This window comes from Alligator sinensis, unplaced genomic scaffold (genome assembly GCF_000455745.1).
Source record: "Alligator sinensis unplaced genomic scaffold, ASM45574v1 scaffold269_1, whole genome shotgun sequence".
In the NCBI taxonomy this organism is placed as follows: domain Eukaryota; kingdom Metazoa; phylum Chordata; order Crocodylia; family Alligatoridae; genus Alligator; species Alligator sinensis.
In genome coordinates, this window is record NW_005842048.1 from 435,560 (window position 1) to 462,877 (window position 27,318).

At 42.1% G+C, this 27,318-nt stretch overlaps 1 protein-coding gene across 2 annotated transcripts in view; it reads left to right on the forward strand.

The window, feature by feature from the left end:
* The window catches only part of PPP1R1C (protein phosphatase 1 regulatory inhibitor subunit 1C), a 94,187-nt gene extending 75,471 nt beyond the window's left edge, over positions 1 to 18,716 (forward strand). For both annotated transcript variants that reach the window (XM_025203234.1, XM_006022852.1), the window contains exon 5: positions 18,232 to 18,716. In XM_025203234.1, coding sequence (XP_025059019.1) covers positions 18,232 to 18,246 — 15 coding nt within the window. In that variant the 3' untranslated portion in view covers positions 18,247 to 18,716. The remainder of the gene's footprint in view (positions 1 to 18,231) is intronic.
* Positions 18,717 to 27,318: the final 8,602 nt, after the last annotated feature.

Below are 27,318 nucleotides of genomic sequence, written 5' to 3' on the forward strand. Positions count from 1 at the left end.
CAGGGGAGGACAAGAAATATTGGGCACACACTAATTGAAGATCACTTCAGGCTAGACATAAGGAAAAACTTCTTTACAAGCCGAGTGCTGAGGGTTTGGAACAGGCTCCCCCCAGAAGTGGTACAGTCATCCACCCTGATCTTCAAAAAATGTCTTGACACCCATTTTGCTGGGTTACTTGATCCCAGCAGTCTTTCCTGCCCACAGGCAGTGGGGATGGACCTGATGATCTGTAAGGTCTCTTCCAGCCCCTAACAACTATGACACTATAAAACTATAAGAAGAGTATATTCAACTGTACAATGGATTAGAAAGGACTTCTGGTTTTGAGCAGTGGCTAGGAAGAGGTCACTAAGACATTCACAGGAGTGGTTTCAGCTTAGTGCAAGGGACAGAATCCAAAAGGGAGAGGTTCTAAAATGGAACTAGAATTCCAGGCAATGACCATAAATAATACTATCAAGGAGCTTAGAGATGAGAAGGGGAAGAGAGATGGGTGTTATTTCAAGAGTCAAGTACAATCAAGATTATGTTTTTTTAAGATGGGAGAAAATAAAACTTACTTGTACACTGAACTGAGAGTTAGCTACACTGGAATTGTGCCTGAACAAGGCAATTAAGTAAGAATAAATTAAGGGGTTTTTTTAAATTTAGCCTATATGGAACAATCTCTGGCTACTGTAGGTCATTTACATAAAGACAAAACTAAAAAAAAAGCCTAAAATAGGCACTTGGGAAACTAGCATTTCTCTTCTTGGAACCTGATTTATTGTACTTCCTTTGCCTGATCCTTCTGTTCAGCACCCAATTATTTCAAAGCAGAACTTTATATAGCTAGGATGAAAATTAAAATGTTCAGGCTGAGGAATTTTGATTAATAAGGTCAAAAGGGCTAGAGTGTATTTTTCCATTGTTGCATGTGGGAAATTAGTTGCAAATTTTCAATGGATAATAAGATGAGAGTAGTGCATATTTTTCTGTTAGATTGAAAAAAATCCAGCACCACTTGATTTATATATATAATTAAATACAATTACCTATATATTTGCCATATGCACTACATGTAGTATATGAAATGTAAAGTATAGCTATAGATCCATGTCCTGAGTTCATGTTTGCCAAAATGCCAAAATAATTTGACAGTTAGGAAAATAATAGATATATGAATGTATGTACATAGAACAAAAATAGTTTCCAGTATATTTTAGGGATTGACAATTGTTCTGTGAGGTTTTTATCAGAATATGAAATTAGAATTTTTTGTGTCATCTATTTTACATTTATATACAGAACATTTCAATTTTTTATCCTATGATGTACTGCATTCTGAAAATACCTCTATTATTTGAAGAGATTAAAGTTATCACAGCACTAACCATTTGGTCACTAGCATTGACACTATGGAACAGATATTTCATTGATGTACTTCCTGTATCTCCACTGATTTTATAAGCTTAATTTCACTGGAGCTATGCCAATTAATTTCAGCTGGGAATCCCTGTTTTTTATGACCTTTGGAGGAGTAGCTCTGAATAATGATACCACTATGTTTCTGAAGACAATGAGACCACTGGCAGACATTACACTTAAGATGTTATTAACCAGTTAATCATGTCTTAAGTATCAACCTGGCTACACATTCATGTAGTTAATGGTGCGATAAAACGGAATAATCCACAAAGTTATTACACAATATATGTATAACAGCTTTGTGGCTGGTTTCCATTGTGCCCTAAATTGCACATGTGGCTAGTGCCAATCAATCAGCTGATTGGCACTCACAGCCACAGCAGCATCAGGCACCTGGCTTGCTACTTGTGAGTGCAGGCAGAGTCCAAGGTCATGATCCCAGTCTCTCCTGGGCATGATTGAAATCTAATCTCTGGTCCCACAGTCATGCCTCCTGCCATGTGTATGACAGGAGGCATGACTCTTGGGATAATGGATCAAATCCAATCGCATCTTTAACTGAATGTCTGTCAGCAGCCTTAGTATATGATTTCTTCCTGAATTCTTAATAAAATGGGGAAAAATAAGAATAGGGGATAATTAAGCAGTTGTCACTGGATCCTGAGGCTGAAATATGTGAAAATGGAAAGCACTGGACATTTGCTCAGCCCCTATGAAAAGAGTATTTGACACAATGTGTCCTATCTGCAAGCTGCTAAAGGCCCTTTTATTTAATTGAAGTCAGTGATAGAGGAAGGTATATTGCACTTTGCACAGTTGGACCTAGTACAGAGAAACATGTCTCAGGCTCAGTATGGCAACTAACCCATTCTAACCAAGAAAGGAAGGAGAGGGAATAGGCAAGGTTAGGACACTTGAATGCAGTGAGGTGTTATGAATGGCTACCATTTTAGGAGTTTCAGACACTCTTTTTGGCAGTTAGAAACACATGGGCTAGGAACAGAAATTACACACAAATCACTTACCTATAAGTGATAGGACTGGTTTAAGATAAACCTGGTGTAGTATCAGACTTAACTGATTTAGGTTAAATCAGTTTATTGAACTTCTGTCTCAGATCCCCTCCAGATTCAAGTTAACTGACAGTCTCTCAGCATTGCAGGATACTTTGCACCTCTTCTGCCCACCTCCCTTTGCAGGGTGGCTAGGCTAGTTTTGGCCTAGGCTGTCTGATCCAGCATGGCATGGAGGTCTGCTATGGCACCCCCCAGCTTCTGGCCTGGGCCACTGCAGGCATGAAGCTGCATTTCTAGAATCAAAAATGAATGTCTGTTCATTTATTTATCAGTTTAATCTACTCGTCTTAGACTAACCTGCAAAGATTGAACAGATTCATCCAGCTTTTTGACTGACTGTACTTAGCCCTGAGGGCCTGTAATTCGCTCCAAAAAGGTTTGAGCATCAAGAAAGAAAGAGTACCTTTTACTTGAAAAGGCTCAGTACTTCACAACATACGTTGTCACAGTATCCTGAAGGCCTACAAGTCTCCTCTCAGCACACTGGGTCACAAGTTTCAAAACACCATGGTCCTTGGTGCTGGTGCCTCCAAGACAGGCCAACAGAAGCCCAAGAAAGTGAAAGTTTTCTCATGGATTGAGACACCTTGTATTCAAATGTTGAGCTCTATTGGTGTATATAGAAATTTGATCCAACTAACTTAATACACTGCTTCAAGAGTTGTCTCGTGAATATAAAATAATTATATTAATAAGGAAACTAAAGTCTGATCCTACAAGTATTTCCTCCAGTAAAATAGTTGGATGGCAGATGGTGCGTGTTTGTGGGTGTAGCTGTTAGTGTATCAAGGCCTCTGTCAATAATCTCAGTATTTTAAAACATATTTCTGATATTTGTCTTTTTCTGAAATAATTTAAACTCGCCATACAGGTTATGAGTTAAGGTTTCAAAACCCAGAACTTACATGCAGAAAAGCAAAGATTTCTCAAATGCACAAGGTCCAGATCCAAAAATTAATTTAGGTGCCTAACATCTATTTACTCAGCAATAACTCAGTGGGATTTAGTGTTGCAACCTCCAGAGGCATTTTTTCCAGTCCCACTGCTGCAGGTTCATCAGTGAGTAAGGAAGGAAACAAATCATCTTTGGAGTATGATCAGCTGTGCCACAACGTATCATGGTACAGCTGATCTGCTTCATTGTCATCTACACACCAGGATTGTTGTCCAACAGAGTTGGGCTTCTGCCTCACTTGGGGGTTCAGATGCCTGATTCTGAGAAACAACAGCCCCAGGTGCTTCAATCTGACACAAGCTTCCCATCTGTAAGTGTGGGTTTCCGACTTAAAGATGCATGCCCCAAGTCGGGACACAGCAGTGGGACGTGCACCCCAGGATACGTGCATCACAAGATTCCCCTAGCAACAGCGGCAAGTGCAAAAGGGGTAACTCGCCAAGAGGTTCCCCTTCCATATTTGGAGATAACATCCTGACTCAGGGCATTTTAATGAGAAACACATGCCAGGAGAATCCCCGTGCAACACTGCCATGCCCTGTCTGCAAACCTGGAGGGGGGAGTCCCTATGCACACCTATACATGTGCTAGATGTCTGCTGCAACATGTGCTAATTAGTCAAGTCTGCTGGAGTGTGCTAATTAACACATTCCATCAGCCTCCACATCACATGTATTCAGCATGCCTGTACTTCAAAATGCCAGTAGGGTTGTTTTAACTAAAGCTTATCTAACAGGCTTTAGTTAAATTGCCCCTGCTGCCATTTTGAAACACAGGATACTAAATACATGTGACTTTAATTAGAGTGGTTTTTGGTAATTAAATTTAGAGTGGCCGGTGTAATTAAAATGCCCCTTCCCCCGCTCACTTCACCCCATATCATGTGTAAAGATGCTTTAAGGGACTTACTGTCTCCATGCTTGAAGACATGCACTGGGGGAATCACGAGCAACAGATTCCCACAGTATGGGTATCACAATGCCATGCCCAAACTTGTAGTGCACATCTGCAAGTGGGAAACCCCCCACTTGCAGTCATGTATCCTGTGTCAGGGTGAGGCACCCAGGACTGTTGTCTTCAAAGATCAGGTCCCTGAACATCTGTCTGTGGCTGCCCCTACTCTCCCACCATAAGCAAACAGATGTTGGCTTAAAAAAGTCAGCACAAATTCTGACTAGGGTCATCAGCATCACAAAATTTAGGAATTTGTGATATAACAAAGGACTAACACGTATATTTGCTTGGGTTTTCTGCTGCCATAAACATTTTTATTGTGGCACAAAGTTGTCATTTGTTTGCAGCCTAAGGGAATCCAACTAGAAATTACATAGTCTTTGTTCACTGTCACTTGGTCAGTCCAACTGACAGGGCAATGTGCCAGGGTATGAAACCGAAGCTCTCCATAAATTGTACCTCTTTATACATATAACCATCCAATTACAAGCTAACACATGGATGCACACCACCAGCCTTTTTATTGCCTATTCCTGTATTGCCATTTCCATTCATCTTCCACATTCCTTGACTCTGTCTGACTCCTAAATCATTAGGAGGCTACATCTCGATTGAGAACCACTTAACACTTTGACACTTCCCAGTCCTTCTAAGATATTTCTTGTTACATTCCCAGGATGGGTCTGACTATGAAAAAATCTTGAGATGGCCAACAGTAAGGAACCTGAATAGGGATTAGAAACTAAATATTAGGGGTATGCAAAGCTTTGGTCCCTACCTCAATTTGGCGGAGATTCAGTCCAATTCGGTGACCGAATCTGCGAATCCAAATTGAATTAAAAAATCCTTTAATTTCTTTGAATCAAATTGAATTGGAACCCTCTGAGTCCTCTGGGGAGTGCATGCTCCACCCCCCCCATTTCCCCCAGCTTGGTAACTGGTGCCTCTGATCCTCACTCACACCAGGAGTCCGGGGTCCAGGCATGGAACAGAAATGACTGTTCTGTTCCCTCCTTCCTGCTGGTTACCTGATGCATGTGCTTTTTATACCTAGTCTTATGTTGCTAATCTGTTGGCTTTAGAACCACTCACAATGTTGCCCTATAGCTGTTACCCTATGGGATTGAAAGGTATTAAAAATTATCATAAAAGGTTACTACCCAAACTTGGGTTTATCCAATAAGCAAATTATGATGCAGCACCTTTAGGTTTGAAATTGACATTGCTCCACCTAAGCCCCAACCCCTTTTAGGTTTCATTTGAATATGCTTTCTTGGGATGTGCTTTCCTGGAATGTGTTGGGTGTGCCAGGCAGTTAGATCCAGTTTTATCATCAAGGTTGAACCCTGAGCAAAAAACCATTGGGTCTCCTAATCTTACAGCTACAGTTTGCCTATGGGGCCCAGTCAGTTCCACAAACAGTTAATTTTATCATTTTGGTTAAACTTATGACAGACAAGTTACATTTGCAGTTTACAAACTTACAAGCTTTATATTAACTAATATTACCTGTTTAGGAAAAATACCAAATGCCTCTAAGAAGCACATATTTATTCCTTATTAATCCCTCTGGTTCTGGCCATCACAGTTTTGTTGCTTTGATTGCTCCAGAGCCCTAAGGCAGGAATTAGGACCATGGGCAGTGCTCTTGGATCCGAAGGAGTGTGGGTAGCAGCACAGCAAGGGAGTCCTGGCATACTGCCAGGGACAGTTTAACATCCCCAAACCATCTCAGACAGAGGGAGACTAGCAGGAGCCAAACATATGGAGAGAGTAGAGGAAAGGTAGCTACATCGGAGGGTGAGCTGACTGCCCATCAACTGGCCATCCTAAAGGCTGGTGCATGGCTGGAGTGTAGGGGAGGTGGACCCCCAAGAGTACCTGCTAGGGATAGCGACCAACCACAAGGAGCCACAGGAGGGAGCCCCACCACTGAAAGGAAAGACCAAATCATGTCATGCAAGTATTGGGGTCTCCCTCAGGGTGAACTCAGCCCAGTGTCTAGGCTGCAGGAACAACCTTCATGGCCAACCCCAGATGCATGCTCCAAGGCAGCAAGGGAGCACCTACATGAGGCCAGGCAGGTACGGGCCCGCTTTGCACACTCCTACTAAATACCCCATTGTACCTGGGCCACAGTGATTTTGGAATATTCAGTTTTTTAATTAACTATCTCAGATACTGTAAAGCAGCCTGATTTTTCAGAATGTTCAGAGCACCAGCCTCCTCCAAATCTGGTCCTCCAAGTTGTCTCAAGTAGGGAACCCCAAATTATGAGTCATTTTTTAAAACTTAAATTGCAACATCAATAAAGTTCTGAAGGTTTCAGTCACGTTTATTTTTCTTACCTATAACAGAGCAAAAGGCAATTTCTTTCATAATAGGAATGCATAGATTTTGTTTTTATTACTCTATGTTTTAAAATCTGTTACATGTTCAGACAGTGAACAGGCTGATTCTGTTCAATATAATGAGAAACACTGGGCTTTAGCTACTATACACCAGCAGAGAATAACTGAGGTAGATGATCAGCCTATGAAAATAAGGTGGAAAGATACACTATTTCTGTACCAGTCACCCTTTTTTCAAGGTAGGGCCCTTCAAGATGCATGATAGGCCTTGCTCTGTAGGTAGCAAAAGTCTCATCTAATTTTTTTATTGAATTCAATGAGAATCTTTGTTTTGGCTTTTATGGCCCTAAGAAAGCCAAAACAAATAAAAGGACACCACACATGTAAAGTGCCTTTTGTGGGAGTTTGCACTGGTTAATCTTCCTGAAGTGTACAAGAGATTTTCCAGGTGTCTTGGTACACATCTTTGTCAGCCATTTTGACCAGGTCCCTTGCTGGTATAAATCAGTATAGCTGCACTCAGGTCAATAAAGTGATACTGATTTATAGCAGCCAAGGACCTGGCTCATTGTTTCTTTAGAGGTTGGAATGAACCATCATCCCAGATTGCAGGTATATTGACACATTTGATTTCTATCACTTGGGAATAATGGATCCAAAGCTTGTTTGTCAAATTAATACTCTTCCCTTAGTCACCTGCTCTATTTTAATTTACTTTTACAAACTAAAAAATTCCACACACAACCCCCTCCCACCTAACACACTTTTGAGGCACGAAGCCTGCAAAGTAACTAGATGACTTGAATGAATGTAACAATGTATAAAACTGAATTTATTTCTAATAAGGGATTGTTTTCTGTAATCTTTGAACATTTTGGTAATAATTTCTTTGAAAACATACTAATACACAGAAAATAAAAAAGACCAAATGTTATTTTTCTAGAATTATTGTTTTATTTATCCTTATCTTAGTTTCCATAATAAGGGAATGCCTTGAGTACGTAAACCAGGATTTAGGAATCCTAATTACTTGGCGGATTTTTGGCTCTCTTGTTGAGCTGCTTGGGAAAATGGAGTAAGTTGCATCTAAAAGCAAGAAACCAAGGGGAGAAACAAAGGAGAATATGGTATTTATTTTAAGGTGCAGACAAAAGTGGCAATTTTCACCTGATCTGGCCACAGAAAACAGTTTATAGCTGTGACCAGACACAAGTGCACAACTGCAAACAGCTTCAAAAATGGCCAGTTGGGTGAAAATCTGACTCCACATTGCATGAGATATCAGAAAAAAATGTTACAAAATGTTGCATCTTTTGTAACGTGTGTCTGCAGAGCTCCCAGGCTGTTGCTGTTTTCAGAATGTAAGTGGGGACAAGGAGCAGAGGGAGTTCAGTCTGGGGGGTTTTTACCCACATCCCCCCTGGAGGGCGAGGAGGGTATATTGCAGTCTCTTACCCCAAGCCGCAAGAATGAGCTCCCTCCGCTGCTTTCCCCACTCACATTCTGAAAACAGAGAGCACTGGGTGAGACCCTGGCTGTTGCTATGGGAGCCTGGCTGCAGGCTCCCAGCCACAGCTAGATTTCTCTCTCCTCTGGAATGAACAGTGAACTTCTGTTTGTTCTGGGGTAACATTGTAACTCAGAACACTTGGCAAAAATTGTTCTGAGTTACAGCTGGGAGCTGCACTTCTGTCTGCACCCTTAGTGTTTCCTTTAAAGCAGTATAGCTATGTTCTGCTGTGTACCCCAGGCTGAACTTAAAGACTACATCTAGTCTGAAGCAAATTTAGACCACATAAATGTGTTCCTCTTCTTTTCATTTACTAGGAAGTTCAAAATGCAAACACGTTCCAAATCTGAGTTTTACAAATGGCTGCTCTGTTTCAATGAGCCACACTATAACCCAAACACCTTTGTGCTTTGGAGTGGGGGTAAGGCACAGGAACAGAGTGTAAAATCAAGATCCCAATGTGATGGTTTGAGTCATCTGACATTTTTTAGAAGAGATGTCATTGATATCATTTAGGAGCATTTGGTAATTTCACAATTTGTGAAGCTGATTAGTTTTTTAATCTGGGGTTTTGGTCAAATGGATAAAAGCAAAAGCCAAGATGTTGATTAGACTGCAGAAATGTCAAAAAGTTGCTTCATTTGTACTTACAATCTATCAGGAAAATATAAATATGCTTTGAGGCAATGATTTAATCTAAAATGCATTACCAGTTCAAAGTATATTAGTGCATGCTTACTGAAAATCGTTTGGCATTTAAGCTTTCTTCATCAGCATTAATTAGATTAAATTACCTGCAGTGAAATCTGAGCCTTTGAGAAAAAAAACAGTTCTGGTCCTTCTGGTTTAAGAATGCAAGGGGAAAAAAAGGAGAAACAAAATTAAAAAAGCAATGTTAAGATGGTTTTAGTTTTAAGATTATAGAACAACCCTGAGCAAAATAAAGCAGAGAAATGTCAGGACACTAAATTGTTGTTGCGGGGAGGTGGATCAGGCATTCTGGGAAGTCAGAACATTATTATATGTAGAATTGAGAAATATTGCTGCAGGTCAGGTGGCACAGAGCAAAACCATGTCTGAGAAGGGAAGCTTTCAACTTGCAGTTCAATGAGCGTAGAGAAACCTCTAAACAGAGCTTAAGAGGAGCAATCTTAATGGAGTAAGAAGGGTGCAGCAGTGTGAACAGTGTGACTTTAGGGCAGAGAGTATGAGCAGGACACAATGTCCTCTGAGCAAGCAGCTTCAGGTCAAAGTATTGGAGGAGCAAAGAGTGAGAAGGCTGAAGCAACCTGAGATGGGGATCAGGGCAAAGCAGATTATGAAAACAAAATAGCTTCAGGACAGAAAGTAAGGAGAGCTGCTCAAGAGGCTGAGCATGCTGATGAGCTCACAGGATTACTTGCTGTCTGAGAAAAGGGGAAATTTGGCAGTAAGGGAGAATCATCTATGGATCAGCACTCCCAGTCCTATTAATTTACAAGAGTTATTAACACAATGACACCTATGTAGTGAAAGGTAATAATTGTATGTGTTGAACATGTAAAAAGGCAACACTTCTGTTCTAAAATTTTGCATGTGAAATTAATGCTATGGGGTTTTTTTTCTGGTTGGCTTGATCTTTCTAAATTAGTATATATGCAAACAGAACAGCAGACACTCTGATGTCTATTGTTAACTATTAAAGAAAGCAGAAGCCATGAACTACGTTACTAGTGTGGATTGCATTAGAATCTAAAACACAAAAGTAATTTGTTTTTCTTTTCAGCTTTGCTTTCTACATAATTTAGATTCAGGCTTGTCCTATAATTTAAATATTTTTAAATAAAATGTTTTTGAGTATGGATATGGGCATAATTTAGCCACTGGCCCACCTAGCTTCAGAAATAATTAGAGAACATTGTCTCTGGCAAGGGACTGGATGATCTTTAATTACCTGCTTATCACTTACCTACTACTGATGAGTCCTGTAGTTCAGATTACACAACCTAAACAGCTTTGAAAAATCAATATTGGAGAACCTTTATATGCCTGTTACCATGACCTGAATATTACTTTCTCTCTTTTGGTTTTGTTTTCAATTTTATGTCAGTTTCTGCTGTTGGAAACAGTAGAAGATCTTGAAGAAAAATGTCTAGAATTAATACAATTGTATTACCAGCCAGGATTATCCACTGCAGATCATGTGACAGGATAGCATTTTGTTGAAGCTATTTATGATTTTATTAAATCCATATATTTCCCTGTCATCCAAGGGTCTTCATCAAGATAGGAATTCTACTATGTAGATTGTGTAGACAGAGGGCACAGCTACACATGTGTTTTAATGCACAATAGCCTATTCTACTGCACATTAAAGTAGCACACAAAAAACAGTGCTAATATGCTAATAGACAGTAGACTAGGCTACTGCACATTAAGCATCACCTTAAAAAGTATGTTTGCGCTAATGAGCATTACAGCAGCTTAATGCTCATTAATTTAGTACCTCATATTGGAGGTACTAGATGTGTGCGTTAGGAAAAGCACATGAATGCACATGTAGATGTGCCCAGGGAGAAACATTCTAGGACAGTAATGTATTGCTCACAAAATTTGACAAAAATATAAGCAACTGTTGCATCAAAGAACAGAAACAACTTGGAAACAAAAAAATCTTAATAAATTTTAACTGCTGTTCTGAAGAGATATAGAAACATTTTGGACTTGTGTTACTTTAATTTATCTCAATCTTACCTTTTGGAGGTATGGAGGGTGGAGGGGGATAAGTAATAAGTTAGCCAAAAAATGTGGTTTTAGTTGCCATGCAACTATTGACAAATGCCAAATGAATTGGGTCAAATGGTTTTGACTGGAAACATTATTTTTAAAACAAGATTCACAGGAGTGTTGGGCCAATGAGTATTCAACTCTTGGATGAGCTTAGTGGTCAGAGTGCTCATTAGGGGTGTGTGAAGTGGGCCCTATTCAATTCAGATTCAGATTTGGCCCAAATCAGGGATAGTGATTCAATTTGTTGATTTGGATCATTGTCCCTGATTTGATTCAGCTGACTCCAAATATGAAGATTTGATGCTGCTTCAGAGAATCAGGAATTCAGCCATAGACACAGCTTTAAATGCTTTTTCTACATACCTCAAGGTACCAGCATGGCTTGTGAATGCTGTGATGATGGGGTGGATGGAGCATCCCACAGAAGTGCGAGGGAGCTCCCCACATACTCTGTGGTGAACCCAGAAGTGGACTGGAAGCACTTCTTGTTCACTTCCAGGTCTGCTAGGGAGTGTGCAGGGGGGCCCTCCCATGCCCCCCAACTCAGTGATCAGCTGCAGGGGTACCCTGGGTACCGCTCCAGACCCAGGAGGCACCAGTTGTTGACCTGGAAGGGTGCAGGGGGGGCCAGTGCACTCTCCAGCAGAACTGGAAGTAGACCAGAAGTACTTCTGGTCCACATCCGGGCCTGCTGCTGAGTGCACTGGGGAGCCCCCCATGCTCCTGTTGGACACTCCATGCTCCCCAGCATCGCGGCATTCATGAACTGCCTGCTACCTAGAGGTGTGTAGAAAAAACATTTAAAGCTGTGTCTATGTCTGAATTGCTGACTCTTTCCAAATCTCTATGAATTGATTTGGAGGGTTCCAATTCGATTTGGAGAAATTAAAGGATCCTCTGATTCGATTTAGATTTGATGAATAAGCCACCAAATCGGGCCAAATCTCTGCCAAATTGAATCAGGGACCGAAGCTTCGCACAGCCCTAGTGCTCACCTAGGTTGTAGGAAACTCAGCTTTATGCTGCTCCTCTTTGTGAAAGAATTTGTACCCTGCCCTGCACCCAAGTGACCACCAGACATTAGCCTATTTTTGGGTATAGCCACTTAATCCCTCTTGTTGCAGATATTCCACTTGTTATCAAACACTTCATTGAGTGAGTGAGAGAGAGAGGAGAGAGAAAGAGAATGATTCCCCAGCCTAATGGCTGTGACGCTGTAAGGCTTGTCTTGAAAAGGGTTCTGGGAGGAGGCTAAGCTGGCATCCTAGAGGGGGAGTCAGCTTTGCGGAACCTAGGAGCCATGGGAAAATGACCTAATGCATCTGCTGTTCTTTGGATAAGATTAGAAAGATGAACTGCTTTTGCCTGACCCAGCAGCTCTGGAAAGAGGAACTTCAAAGTGACAGCTTTGCAGCATGAAATAATAGCTTTGCTCTAATCCATAAAAGGTAATAAGGCTAGAAGCTACTTTGACTGGAGAACCCAAAGAGATAGGGAGCGGGAGTGAAGCTATAAAAGTCATGAGAACTAGGCCCTGGGTGGAATCACTTCGGGGAAGGACAAGGCTGAGCACCCAATAAAGGAGACTATCTCACCACCCTGGACACAGGGTGAGGTTCCTGAGACAAGTCAGGTAATGACTTAGGACAGGGTGGAGAGTGCCTTTCCTCCAGCCCAATGCGCTAACGGTTTTTGTAAGTCCTTGTATTGAGTTGCTGCCATTAGACCATTTTTCTGTTACTCACAATAAAAGTTATACTTGTTGCTTTGGCCCTGGTGTGTGACTTGTGGGTTACTCACCTTCCCCCCCTCGGAAGGGAGGGAGCCCTGACAATTGGTGGAGAATGCGGGCAATTAGAGACTCCCTCCTAGGGGGCAGTCTGGCCAGCTGCGTCCGGGGAGCTGTGGACATGTTCACAGGCCAGGGAAAAACCACAAGTCTTTCTGAACTGAGTAGGAGGGTGCACCCATGAACTTCCTCTGGGGCAAGGGACCTCAGGTTCCCTTGCCACGGTTAAAGGAGTTTTTGCCCAGTGGCAGCTGGGAAGAAAGCTGGGGAAAATTTTGTTACTGGAAGGAGCCATATCCTTGTTATGGGAAGTGGCAGGAGCTTTGTTGCCTCCAGAGGACCCAACTCCGGAGCCGGGGGGGAGAACGACAGGTGACAGTGGCCAATCTAGTCGGCTGCAAGGAAGGCCAACCCACTCCGCCCACTTCGGGAGTGGAGGAGGAGATGGCCCCCCTGGAGAGTAAACTCCCTCCTGTGGAGTTGGAGGTAAGTGCAGTTATGAAGCCTAGGTATCAAGCAAATCAAGAGGGCCCTGGGTTCACCCTACAGGACTGGGAGGTGGTCCCATGGAAGCTCGCAGATTTCCAGGTTGAACTGGCAGCCTGGGTAAAGGACCCAAAAGAGACCTGGGCCTCCTGGGCCAATAGGGTAATGGCCCAGGGACCAGATAAATATTTCACTCCCTGAGAGGCGGTAACTGTGTTAATCAAAATCTTCCCAGGGGAATGGTATAAATCAGCACAGGACAGTCAGAAGATAGACCCAAAGGTCTCAGGGTTTTATGTTTACCAATTAATGGGCATTGCACTAGGGACCTTGGAAGCTTGGGAATTGACCAAGGACTGGCCTGCTAGAGAGCCTAAATGGATAGATTGGCCGGGGGCAGTATGGCAGTTAAGTGGGGATGTATTTATCGAGGCGGCCTTGGGAGGGACCTTGGATGCAGACACCCTACAGGTTGTAGTTACTGGGGCTGCTAGGGAGAGTACCCTTCATAAGGGATCTGGTACCTTACAGGGTATTCTGATGCAACGCTATGATGCCTGGACAAATCGTCCCCTGGCAGAAATTATAAAAGGACTGCAGACCCTGATTAATTTGACAGGGGAGCACCCAAAATTGAAACAAGTGGTGGTAGTAAGGGGGTTGCCAACCGATCTGAAGAAAAACATCCCCTGCTGTCAACTCTGGAAGGAGCTGAGGGAGAGAGGAATCCCCATACAAGATTGATGGAAAGCCCACAAGTGAGTTGTATCAGTTGTGGAAAGATGACAAATTGGGGGGGACAACTAAAGATTGCCACGCGATGGCGGCTGTTCCCTCAGCACCTCCGGAAGGAGAGCCCAAGACCACAGTGGGGCTCTACCCTGATCTGAAAAATTTGCACATAGATTAGGGGGGGCCCAGGGAGGGGAAGCAAGGGACACCCCCTCCTCGCTTCCAGTGGGACAAATCCCCGGGGACTCTAAGGGGGTACCTTTTTGCCCATATTTAGATTGAAGGAGGCGAGGTGGAAGAATGGTTTCTGATGGATACAGGGGGCGGAGGTTACGATATTCCAATGGGAATACCCCCCCCACCGAATGGATGTCCGGTGGTGCTTAAAGGGGTGGGGAAGGAGCGGTTAAAGGATGGGAAATAAAAGGCATGGTAAAATTAGGGAAGCGGGAGGTCCCCACAGTAGTGACCGCTACCCAACTCCCATTGTGGATATCGGGAACCAATGTTTTGAGTCACTGCATTATAGATGGCCCCCACTGGAGGGTGATGGCCCTAGAAAAGGAAGCCCCCTTGCCTAGGGACGGACCATGGGTCCATTCAGAGTGGGATCTGGGATGTACCAAAAAAGAGATACAAATTGAATTAGAAAAAGGAGTAAGACCACTTTTTGTACGTCCCTATCCTTACTAAGACATAGATGTAGAAGTGCATTGTTAAAGGGGAACCAAGAGACACCTCAGTTCCAGCCAGTAGGCTAGAAGGACATACTAATTAGGCTATGGCCTTGCTTATAATGGGATAGAATGCTTTTTTGTTGAATGAAACAACATTTTCTATTTTGATGAGAAAATAATTTTTTAAAATTGAAATGAATACTTTTCTATTTTTTCAATTCTATATCTGAATCAATACATCTATTATCTGCACAGTCTTAAGCTGACAATGTCCATCATGTTTTATTTTCTCCTTCTTTAAGAACTTCTGAAAGCTAAAATTATTTTTAGTAGCCAGTTGTAAGCTGGGCATTGTGTATTAGATGGATTCTGTTTACACTAAGACAATCTGACTTCCACTGAATACAATATAATTTTTTAAGCAGGATACAGCTTTTTTCTAAATATGCTTAGATGTTGTCATTGAGTATTTCATTATCTGCACATCCCCTTACACTAATTTTTTTAAAGTCTAGCCATGTGATTCAGCCCAAAACATTTTACAAGGTTATTTCATTTTAGAAAGTTGCAAAGCAATATATTTAAGCTTATAAATAATTATATTGTGTGTCTTATGTGTCTTATGCATTACAATACATGGAAGCCTATAACATTTTATTGTGTGAAATTGAATTACATTATGAAAAGACTGGCAGAGGAATAACAGCAGGCAGTAGCACTGAGGTTATGGAGGTCATTACATAAGATCAGTAGTTTTCTTACCATATGAGGATCTTAAGTTTTTCATGCAATATAAATTCAGTGAAGAATTCTCATTCAATATCATTCCTCTCAATTTGCACTGGGATTTGTAAATTGAAATGTTGTAAATGAGCCATATTGCTAATAGACTTCACTCTTGCCAAGCTATCTCTTGTACCTGGCTTTTATTAATATTATGTCCTACTCCCTCATTTTTTGTCCATAGCTCTCATTGTCTCATCTTTTAAAAATAAGCAGCTGAACAGCTATATATTCTTCCTCCAAGTATTTTTTTATTAGGCTTTTGCATAGTATCTCTTATGTGAGTACAGCAAGTAAGCAATAAACAGCATCATGGGTCCAGAGAGAAACAATAGGAGATGAATTTGCAGAACAAGCATAACATTGTTTTGAAATTAATGCTCATTAACCTACATTTGAGTTAAATTAGAACAAAACTGATTATCTAATGGAAGTGCTTATTTCTGTAGTGTCTGGGCACCCACATATTTCTTTAGTTCCCATGCAGTCTGATGTAAGTAATTTAAGTATTCTGGATAAAGTAGAGCTTGGCTGAAATCAATAGATTGATGTGGTACAGTTCTAAGTACTGTTCTGATGAAAGGGCAATGGTTTGGGTGCTGTCATTTTTGGCAATAGTTGGAAAGATCATAATAGCATGGAGCACTGACTGTTTATAATTATAGTTGAAGTTGGCAGAACTGCTTATTAATAAGGTTGCATGGCATTTCCCATTATAAAACAACTTTTGTAGTTGATTATAATGTTGGAAAACTTGAACCATTTTTTGCTATTTTTTTCACACTAAATGTCTGTCTTAAACTGAAATTGTTTGTTTTGAAACTGTAGTATCAGGTTAATGACAGTGTCAGATTAACGGCCATTGAAGAGAGTATAATCTCAGTTGCACCTGACTCAGTCTACTGAAATTAAGAGATTGATTCAGATTGATTCAGGGATTGATTGTACCAATATGAATGTGACCAGAACCTGGCTATTAAGATTAGAATGATTATATATTAAGAGTAGAAATGATTGTTTCATCCTTTCTCCTGAGTTCTTGCAACAGACTAAGTTTGGGATGTACCTTAACTGCCTAATCTTCATGAAAACCATACTGTGTTATTCTTGCTTTTCAGGAAAAAAATGAAATTGTAATAATAAGATGGAATTGCTTGATTTCATGCCACACTATAAAAGAATTATCAAGACAAATGATTTGTTTTGCAGCAAATGCCCCCAAATTTAAAATATTATGTTTCCCAAAATGGAGCAAAAGCAAAGAAACTAGAATTTCAAACAGAAGATTTAAACATTTCTAGATTAAACTAGTTATTTTGTTCTTATTTTGACTTTAAAAGTATTATAAAATAATACAAAAAGGAAAATCAACACATTCCATACAAATGAGGTTGGGACATAATGTTTCAATTATACTGAAATGCTTTTAAACTTTTTTCTTTCTAAACAGACTTTCACTGAAATGACACAGCTCTGCAATGGTAATATTGAAGTGATGCTGTAACTGTGATGGTCCAGGGACTATTTGTGGGGGATAACTTTTATTGGACCAGCTACTTTTGTTGAAACAGATTTATCCAAGTTTTTCGGTAACACTGCACCCTTCCTCAGGTTTCTGGGAGGCCTCTGGCAGATATTCAATTAAGGGTGCCATAGGATCTGATGCATGATCCCAACAACCCTGCTTCCTGTCATGCTACATAGTGAGCTGACCTCTCTCAATTTCGGTATCTTGGACAATGATGTTAGGAGCACATGCTTTATCTTGCTAAAAAAATTCCTTCCTCATCCTGAAAAAGTACAGTTCTTTATATATAAAGACTTCAGATTAAAACTTCAGTCTTTTTGAACCTCAGATTACCAAGTATAATGTTTCAGTATGAAACTTCTACTTTGGATATTGTGTGACAAACATTAATTTAAACCTATGGTGGGCTTGCTTTGATGGAATTCATTATAATTCATCAAGTCTTTAAAGTATATTAACCAAACTCTTAAAAATGTCTAGTGTTTCTTGGGAAGCTCCCATTTTTTGTGCCCTAAATGAGGCATTTAAAAGTGGCCTGATTTTCATGGTAGCTGCTCAGTATTTTTGAATATGAGATATCTTAAGACATGTCTAAAAGTTGAGATACCCACAATCCAAAGTCTTTGTCTTTAAGAATCTTGTAATAATGGGATGTCTAAAAAACTCAGGCATGGTTGTGTTGCAATGCTGAGCTGGATTTCATCTCTGGTAAATAGAAGAATGGATCTATAAATTAAGAACTTTTTTGAATAAGGATTTAGCAAGTAAAAGTGTTTCTGACTAATACTGAAAAAAATACATGTGCCATTAGAGAAACCGCTGAGGGAAAAAAATCAAGCAAATATATTATCCTTTGAATTGCTGCCCAGATCATGTCATCTGTGATTATTACTTTTATATCTGAAAGACAAGTGAGTTAGAAACTAATTAAACTTATTCAATTGTTCTTTCTAAAGATGTCTGTTTTGTTAAATGCCACATTAATTGCCTTTTTTGGTCTCATTTCTCTGTCCTTTGTGTGTACTATTGTCCATCCTCTTTTTATCTTGCACATTCCTACAATGTGAACCAAGAAAGCGGGGTTTGGACTCTCCATGGTGGCCTTTCATTTTTAATCATTCCATGGATTATTTATTTTTCCTTTGGACAGCAAATAACATGTAGTCTGATTTGAGTATATGTGACTTTAACTATGATCTTTATATTTTCAGGGATTAAGCATCTAAAAAGTCAGAATAAGTCAGTGTTCCCGGAGGAAGAAGAGGGAGTCAGTGAAAGAGAAGAGGAATGGGGCCATTAACTAGCATCAAGCTTTTGCAAGAAAGTTATTGTGAACAAGTGAACTGCTAAACTTTCCATACTTAACATGGAATTCCTTTGCTTATGTTCCTGAAACATTCTTCATCTCAGCACTCAACACACAAGCATAGTAGGATGCTTTCTGAGGAGCGTTCCTTGACCGGATTTTACAGCCATTTGCAAACTTGTCCTGTGATACTTATAACTAAAGATAAACATTTATTTTACTGTCATTGTTCTTTTCTTTTTTATGACTTAGAAATATAATTTGCAAACATGTTAGTGATCTACCTTCAATACTGCCAGAGCTTAATTACTGAATGTGACCTGTACTCTAAGACCTATTGTAAATAGTATCAATTTAAAAGCTACAAAATAAATACTAAATTCATTTAGACAAGACAGTATGCTGTACAGTGCTTTTTTTGAGTCTGGAAAAAATGTAAGGTGCCTTTTAAATCGAGAGAAGCTTTTATGGTATTAGTGTTACACACAGTATAGTACATCAAACTCCAAATAAGCAAAGACACTTGCTTAATTGAATGAAGGAGGCTGTAGTTCATATTTTCTTCTGGTGCTCCCAGTATACATACTGCATATTGAAGTTGATGTCATCTTTCTGTCTTCCTTCCTGCTGTTCAGTTATGTCTTTTATTCAGTGATATACTGGAAACTGATTGATCTTTCTGAAATCTACAGACAAACATCTCATCATATACAAATATTAGAAAAAGCTTTGATTTGGATGAGACTGGATGCCTCATATGATGCTAAGAGGATATAGAACATTCAACTCTAAGCTTTCACCAGGTTTAATAGTGATTTTACCACTTGACAGCTTTTGTCAACCTCTGAATTCTGCTTATCAGAAGCTGAGGATGAAACAGAAAATGGTACAAGGTGAACATGTTAGGAAAAAATAATGACTTTAAAGTTTTATTCAATGTGGTTGTTTATTAGCAAAGAGCAACATCTCATTTGGTTCTCATTCTAAGCTAACACTCTTCCAAGGAGACCTATCAACAGTAGAATCTGTAACACGTGACTAAACAGACCTTACCTTTAAAGTGGTACAAAAGTTGAGGGGACTGGCATGAGTACCTCCTGTAGTACTACACAAATGGCTCAAGCCCTACAGAAAGGTTCTTGTTTGAAATAGGACCATGTCTGTAGCACCGCATTTTGTAGCACCACATGTAATGTCTCTTGCTTACCTAGCATTAGGGGTGTGCAAAGCAGGCCCTATTCAATTCAGACTCAGATTCAGCCCGAATCAGGGACAGTGATTCGATTTGTTGATTCTGATCACTGTCCCTGATTCAATTTGGCCAAATCTGAATTTGAAGATTCAATGCTGATTTGGAGAATTAGCAATTCAGACACAGACACAGCTTTAAATGTTTTTTCTAACTACCTCAAGGTACTGGTGTGGCTTATGAACACTGTGATGCTGGGGCGCATGGAGCATCCAACAGGAGTGGGGGGCAGGGAGGGGGGGCTCCACATGCTCGGCGCTGAACCTGGAAGTACTTTTGGTTCACTTCTGTATCCGCTAGGGAGCACGCAGAGGGCCAGGTTTGAGGGCTGTAGCTCTCTTCACCGAGCCAGGGGGACTACTGGCTGGCCAGTGGGAAGGAGCCTGGGGATTACTGCTGTCACAGTAGTGTTGGTGGCAACTTATGAAAGACTGTGTTGTGCTCCAGTCTTGGGAGAGCAACAGCAGCTCACCTCACTGTGGGACACCAGCTGCTGCCACCACTGCAACAGGGACCAGTACTGCTGCTGCAGTGGCACTGAAATGGCACCAGCAGTAGAAGACTCAAGTTCTAAGTTCCCCCCAACCTGAACTACTTTGAACCTGCATTTCCTATTTCCTAACCATCAGGCCTTGAGCTAGGTGCACTCTGTACTCCTGTTGAGACTGACCCTTTTAGCAATCAACAGAAGATGATGATATGTGGGATCAGAAGAATCATGTGCTATCAGGAGCTTCAGTCTGTGACTTAGCAAGCTAAACACTGACTTAGAAGTCCTTTTTCTGTCCTCAATCCTGTTTCAGCATCTTGACCAGAGGCTGCTTCATGCAGTGCATAATATAACCAATAACTGTTTAGTGGAGAAGAGGTGAATCCTTTTAGGCTGGTAGCCTATAGGTCATGCCTATTGAGAGTGAGTGAGAGTCAGGTTCTTAAATGCCCCCTCAACCAAAGGGTAGCTTGAACCTGTATCTCTTACTTCCTAGACAAGCTCTTAGACCACTAGGTTAGGGGCTAGTCTCATCCTAAAACTGAGCCACTGAGCAGCCAGCAGGAGAGCAAGTTAGCTGGAATGTGGCCCTGGGGCCCAGTAAGCTTGCCACTAACCTGGAAAGGGCGTACTGTGAGTTCTGGCCTGGCCCCTGGTGTTTCTGTATTTAAACCAACAATTATTTCATGCAAAATGGAGAGACAGCAGTAGGAACAGCTACAGGACTCCTGCCTTGTTGCCTCACTCTCTTACTGAGCCACAGACCTAGGTAGCTGTTATCTGCTTTACTTTCTGACCTACATATATTCTAATAGGCCAGCTTCAACAGTAGGCTGTGCTCAGCAATACCTACCCCATGGCATGGCAGCCATAGAATTCTTTGCTGGGAAGTTGGAAATGTGAGTACAAACCCCAATTTGCTGAGAAGGAGCCTAGAAATGGAGATGCCCTCTGCTATCCGTTATTACACAAGTGGGTTGATGCAGTTAATGTCTTTATCTGCTTGGGTTCTTTTCCTCTTTGGCTTCATGAGACATGTCAGCATGTCTCATAAAAGATTTGATTTGGTATGACAAGGTAAGGTTCTTCTTTCAATGTATTTGAAGTTGATAATAATTATATTTACCATCCTTTGAAGACACATTTTCCTGAGCCTGTTCTCATGCACTGTCTGAGATCTGAGTTTGGCTTTTTTGGTCATTAGAAGGGCGGGCAGTGAACAGATTTGTTTTTCTAATGGCTCTGAAACTACTGCCTTTAAATGGCCTGTACTTTCCCAGCTGTACTGACTTTCCTTTCCATATATCTCTGGAAATGTTACTTGCAGGCTAAACTCTATTTTTGCAAGATGAAAAAGAAAACAGCTGTTTGGTCTTGGTCCAACATTTTCCAGTATCCCTTAACTCAACTGAACAGCATAGCTTGTGAAGAAGTTTACTTGCGTTATTATTAATACTTACACAGTCCTGCTGCTTTCTTATGGTATGTTATACTTGTTACTCTATAATAGTTTTTTTTCCTTTTACATGGATTTATAGAGGCACTAAACTAAAAAATTTCTTTGGAAAATTACCACTGTTTGACCTATAGTGTGGTATGTGGTGTTTATTCTTCAGGTCCAAAACCAGATAAAATTTAAAAAGAATTTCAGGAAAGGCCTACATGTGAAGTCCTTTCTGAAGCATGATTTGTACCATAGTTGAAGGAATGGTGTCTGGGAATGGTTACTGGATTTATATATTCAAGGTGAGTCCACTTGCTAGCAAGTTTCTGTTTTTCTTATACAAGATCATGATGGGTGCTATTTTAAAGACCCTTATATAAATGAAAAAGACAGTCACTACCCTATCATTTGTTTTTCCATAATATTTTATATCATTATGGATGTCCATTAATGTAAATTAAATTAGCCTTTTAGGGAATGATCCAGAAAGGCACTATAGGAACCTCCAATATCTAAATATTAGGTGCTTGACCCTGGGATGATTATTCAAGGTACATAATTTCCTTAGACCTACTAATACCCAACTATGGATGGGGGCACACTTCTCATAAGACAATTGCTCCCTCTCTGATCTCCAGGCATCCTGGTTTTCCATGATAAAACATCACAAATTCTCTGATAAAAAATTGCAAATTCTCTGATAAAAATCCCAAAATCTGTGATTAAAATTAAATGCTCCCCCACAGCCCCCCCACAACCCTGTTGGCGTCCCTCACTCCCCGTCTGTAGCCCCCCAGCCCTGCTTGTGCCCCTTGCCCCCCATCCACAGCCCCTGCTCCCCAGCCCTGCTGGAGGGGGCCCCCAGCTGCCAGGGCTATGGGGCCAGGGACCAAGGTCCACAGTCCCCTGCCCCCAACAGAAGGCAATGGATACTACAGAAGGAGCACGAGCAGGAGCATGAGCTGGCTTCCCCCCTCCTGCCTGCCTGCTGCAGGCTGGGACACGGCCAGCTCCCAGGGGGCAGAGAGGACCCACAGCCCCCAGATCTGTGTGAGGGGTGGGGGCAGAGCAGGTGTGTACTACCTCCATGCACACAGAGGAAGTGTGGCCAGGGCAGCACGGAGCTTGCAGCAGCAGGCAGCTTTCGTGCTTGGCCTGCTGTGCCCTGCCACACCAGCCGCACACACTGTGCTCCAGAGGGCCTGGGAGAGGGCAGCGGGGTGGGGAGTGCAGCATTTGTGATCAAGGGTTTGCAGCTGACAGGGCAGTCCAGCTAGGGGAGGTGGGGTTTGCAGGCTCCCCGCTCCCAGCCGGACTGCCTGCCTGACTGCAAGCCTCCCCCTCCCCCCAGCAAGAGAATGCCCAAGCTGGCTGGGGGTGAGGGAGTGGGGAAGGCTGCAAACCCCACCCCTCTTCTCCTGGCTGGAGTGCCTGGATGGCTTCTAACCTCCCCATTCCTCAGCCCCCAGCCAGCTTGGGCGCTCCCCAGCCAGACTCTCTGGCCGGGAGGCGGGGCTTCCAGCTGGCCAGGAGTGGTGAGGGTTTGCAGCCAGCCGAGCACTCTGGCTGGGAGCAGGCAGGCCACAAACCCTTTCCCAGCTACAGTGCCCGGCAGGGGAGCATCCAAACTGGCTGGGGGCTGAGGTAACAGGGAGGTTTGCAGCCAGCCGGCCACTCCGGCCAGGAGCAGGGAGGCTGCCAACCCCCTCCGGGCCAGACTGGCCAGCTGGCTGCAAACCTTCCCACTCCCTCAGCCCCTAGCCAGCTTCCCCACCCCCGTCCCTTCAGCCCTGCCTTGCAACCCCCAAGCCCCAGTTACCTGCAGCAAGAAGAGTGAGCCTGAAGCAGCCTCAGGTAAGTGCAAGTGTTGGGCCCCGCCCTTCCCCCTCTCCCTCCCCCTGACAGAGTTGAGGGTTTCCCTGGCCCTTTTGCAAACAGTTTTTGTAGGCTGGAACTCAACCAGCCTGCAGAGCTCTTTGCAAAAGGGTGAAATCCATGGATTTCTCTTCTAAAAGGGAAAATCCATGTTTTCTCTGATAAAAATGGGAAATCCATGGTTTTCTCTGTTTTTCCACGGGAAACAGAAAACCTGGATCCCTGCATGATCTCTCAGTTCTAACCCTCAAAGGGAACTTGCAAAACACCTTTTGTAGATGAGCCTACAAACTTCACTTCATTCTCTATGCCTGAAGAAGGGCAATTGCACCTAAAAGCTTGCAAAGAACTTTTTTCCAACTACTTAGTTGGTCTAATGAAAAATATCACAAAGAACCTTGCCTTCCTTAGGCCTACTATACATTCATCTGGAAAGTTAGGGACTTTTAAAAGGTTAGTCAAATGAGTTGACCCCTATTCAGCACCTAGAGATAGCCAATTGGAAACATGGAGTACAGCAGTGTTAGCTAGTAAATATCTTTATAATCAAAAGCATTTCAAAGGGTGTGCCTTGGTACACATAACTCTGACTGAGGCTGAGGCATTGCAATTCATATTATTGGTAGAAGGCACCTAAGCTCTGCCTAAGTTTACAGAGAATCTACTGCTGATAAGTGAAAAACTCTACACCTAACTTGCAATGTCAGCATTAATTTTTTCTGAAAGCCAACACTTATGGTGGCCACTACATTTCAGTTCTCTACTGGTTAGAGCACTCACCCAAGTTAGAAACCTAGATTCCAAGCTTTTCTTCTTATGAGTGGGTTTTAACTTACTAAACCACTTTCTAGACAAATATTCTAATAAATAGGCTAGGTGAGGTCCCTGTCCACTTCTTCTTGGTGGGTCACAGGACAACCAGAATGCAAGTGCCACGGCTAGGAGAAAAACCTAGAGGGAACTTGCATATGTAATTTATGTAATTTATATTCCCACCTATGCTGACAGTATTTTTATGCATGTTGCATTAGGCAGTCATTGGATCCAGAGAAATGCCAACAGCCACTAGACATGCTCTTCTTTAGTTGCTTCTATTACTGTGTAAACGTAGTTTACATTAGAAAGGTATTAGTTAAAAAAGAGAAATACCTTCAGCAGCACCCAGGCTTATCCCTTTGAGCAATGTTGTAACCCAGGCTACAGATGTACATACCTTCTTGCTTGCCCCTCTTACTCTATGACTCTTGTATTTTTATTAGCCCTGTGACCCAGGCTCAAGAGAAAAGATGTAGAATGCACTCACCAGCCTATTACATATCCTTGTAGTTAGGGCATTCTTCTGGAAAGTGATATATGTGGGTTCACTTCTGCTCAGACTGAAGCAGGCCTAAAATTTACATCTCCTGGGTAAGGCTTCTAAAGTACAATTGGGGAAAAAATGGGCACAGCCCTTTTTTCAGAAATGTATTAGGTTACTATCCTCAAAAGGAAGAGTAGTGGTGTGAATTACAAGTGAGTGAACAGGCCTAATAGCTTCAGTTAGATGCCTGTGATTTGTGGTTCCCTTTAGCACTTTCTAGGTACTTTCAGAGTTTAAAACATCTAAGTGTCTAAATATGAATTGCTGTTAGGCCCTTTGAAATCACTTTGTGTAAGGATAAGTATCCTGTGTAAGGATCCTAGGCACCTAACCTGGACACTCGTGGTTAAGCTCTGTTGTTATCCAAATTGATGCTGGGAGATGTAGCTAAGACTCCAGTTCCATGTGGTAGTTCAGAGCACGTCTAGTGAATGTTCATGTTCAGCTCAACACAAGAAAATGACAGTAGTGGTACTGCCCAGGACCCTAATGGAGGGGGCATTTGGCAGGAAGCTGAAGACCCTGGTTCTGTGTTCCCCTTCACCCTGAGGGAATTTTAACATATATCTCCAATTTCCCAGGCGAGTGTCCTAACCACTAGGCTATAGGTAAGGCACATATGGTACCAGCAACAAGATTAAACTTTGCACATACCTCATATTCATGTGATTTCCCTATTAAACCAGAAGCCATCTGGTATCAGTCTGATATCTGGATCCATCAAGGCTAGCAGCCTGAATTACTAACAACAAATATCTACAGCTGAGCCACTCATTGTATGACTTCGATTGCTGAGCTGAAATGAGCTGTATCACCTTTCTACTGCAGTTTTCACAGATCTCTTGCTTTCTACTCTCCAATCAACCAATAATTTCTTTCCCTTATTACTTCCCAAATAAAGGGTTTCATATATTCCATGCACTAGGAGGACATTAAAAAGGACCATGCCTTCAATGCAATATCTCTTTGTAACACATACTGATCCTTCTTGTGGTATTTGTGGAACTCTTTAAGCATGCCACAGGACTAGCAGTTCTAATTTGTCTATCACTGTTTATGATCCTTTCTGGCATCTGAGAATATCCCGAGTGTAGAAAGTTCCATGCCTATGCCCCCAGCAGACTAGAAATCCCCACCCCGCAATTTAAATTAGCTTCCTAGCCACTTGGTGACAAGAAAATGAAGCAAAGCAGATACTCTGGGCTGGTCTACATGTTAGTTAATGCACCATAATTACGGCACATTAAGTTTAGTACCTGTAATGACAGATACTAACTTAATGAGCTTTAATCAGCACTACTACGCATTAGCGCAGATGAACATTTTTTTAGTAGCGTTAATGTGCATTAGACTAAATCTACTGAGCATTAGCATGGGTTTTGCTCACTGTGCTAATGTGCTGTAGATTTAGACTAATGTGCTTGAAGTGTCTCATGTAGATGTGCTCAGTGAGCATCACAGTCTGGTTCAGTTGTCCATATTGTGTCCAAAAGTTGTCAGAAGCAACAGAATCTTAATATCTTGCAGCAGATCTTTACACTATTATGCCTTGTCCTTTATACACTGGTGCCTACCTAGGAAAATGGTATCTTCATTGGTCCAGAGTAGTATATGGCTCTCTGCCCTTCAATGCAAATGTGACAGGTGGGCGGGACCGGATATCCCGCCCCTTCGCTCCGCCCCCTCTCCCCTTTTATGGTGTGTGACGTCATCAGCCACACACCCTGACCCCAGTCACATGGTGCATGACATCAGCAACTCCGCCCCTGACCCCAGTCATGTGGTGCATGACATCAGCAACTCCACCCCTGACCCCGGTCATGTGGTGCGTGACATCAGCAACTCCGCCCCGACCCCGGTCACATGGTGTGTGACATCAGCAACTCAGCCCCTGACCCCAATCACGTGGCGTGTGACACCAACACCACATGGTTCATGACATCAGAAGGACAACCCAGGCAGACCCTCAAAGCCCAACCCTTCATGCTGCAAGATCCGCCCTAGATCACATGGTGCTGTTATGGCCTATCAGGTCTCTGACCACTAAACAGAAGTTGAGAATTTGGAAGATGGTGTCTTTGTGCTGTGGTTTAAATTTGTCCACAAGTGTTTGAATGCACCACACGGGTGTTAGCGTGGGGGTAAGTGTAGGGGGGAACGGTTAACAGACATGTCTACACAGGAGGCTATGTTAAAGGAAGTTTATTACTCTCCTGGTGAAGCTGGCAGTTTTGGTGGGGTGAACGCGTTTTTTGAAGTTACCAAAAGGCAGAATAAGTTCCTGAACAGAAGTGGGGTGGCTGCCTGGCTTTCAGACCAGTATGCTTATACCCTGCACAAACCGGCAAGAAGACATTTTGAAAGAAACAAGACTGTTGTTTCAGATATTGATGCACAATGGCAGGCAGATTTGGTGGATATGCAGCAGTTTTCTAAACACAACAGCGGGGTTAAGTTAATCTTAACAGCGATAGACATATTATCAAAGTATGTATGGGCCGTGGGTCTAAAAGACAAGTCAGGTGGTGAAATAGCTCGAGCCTTTAAAACCATTTTTACAGAGGGCCGTGTACC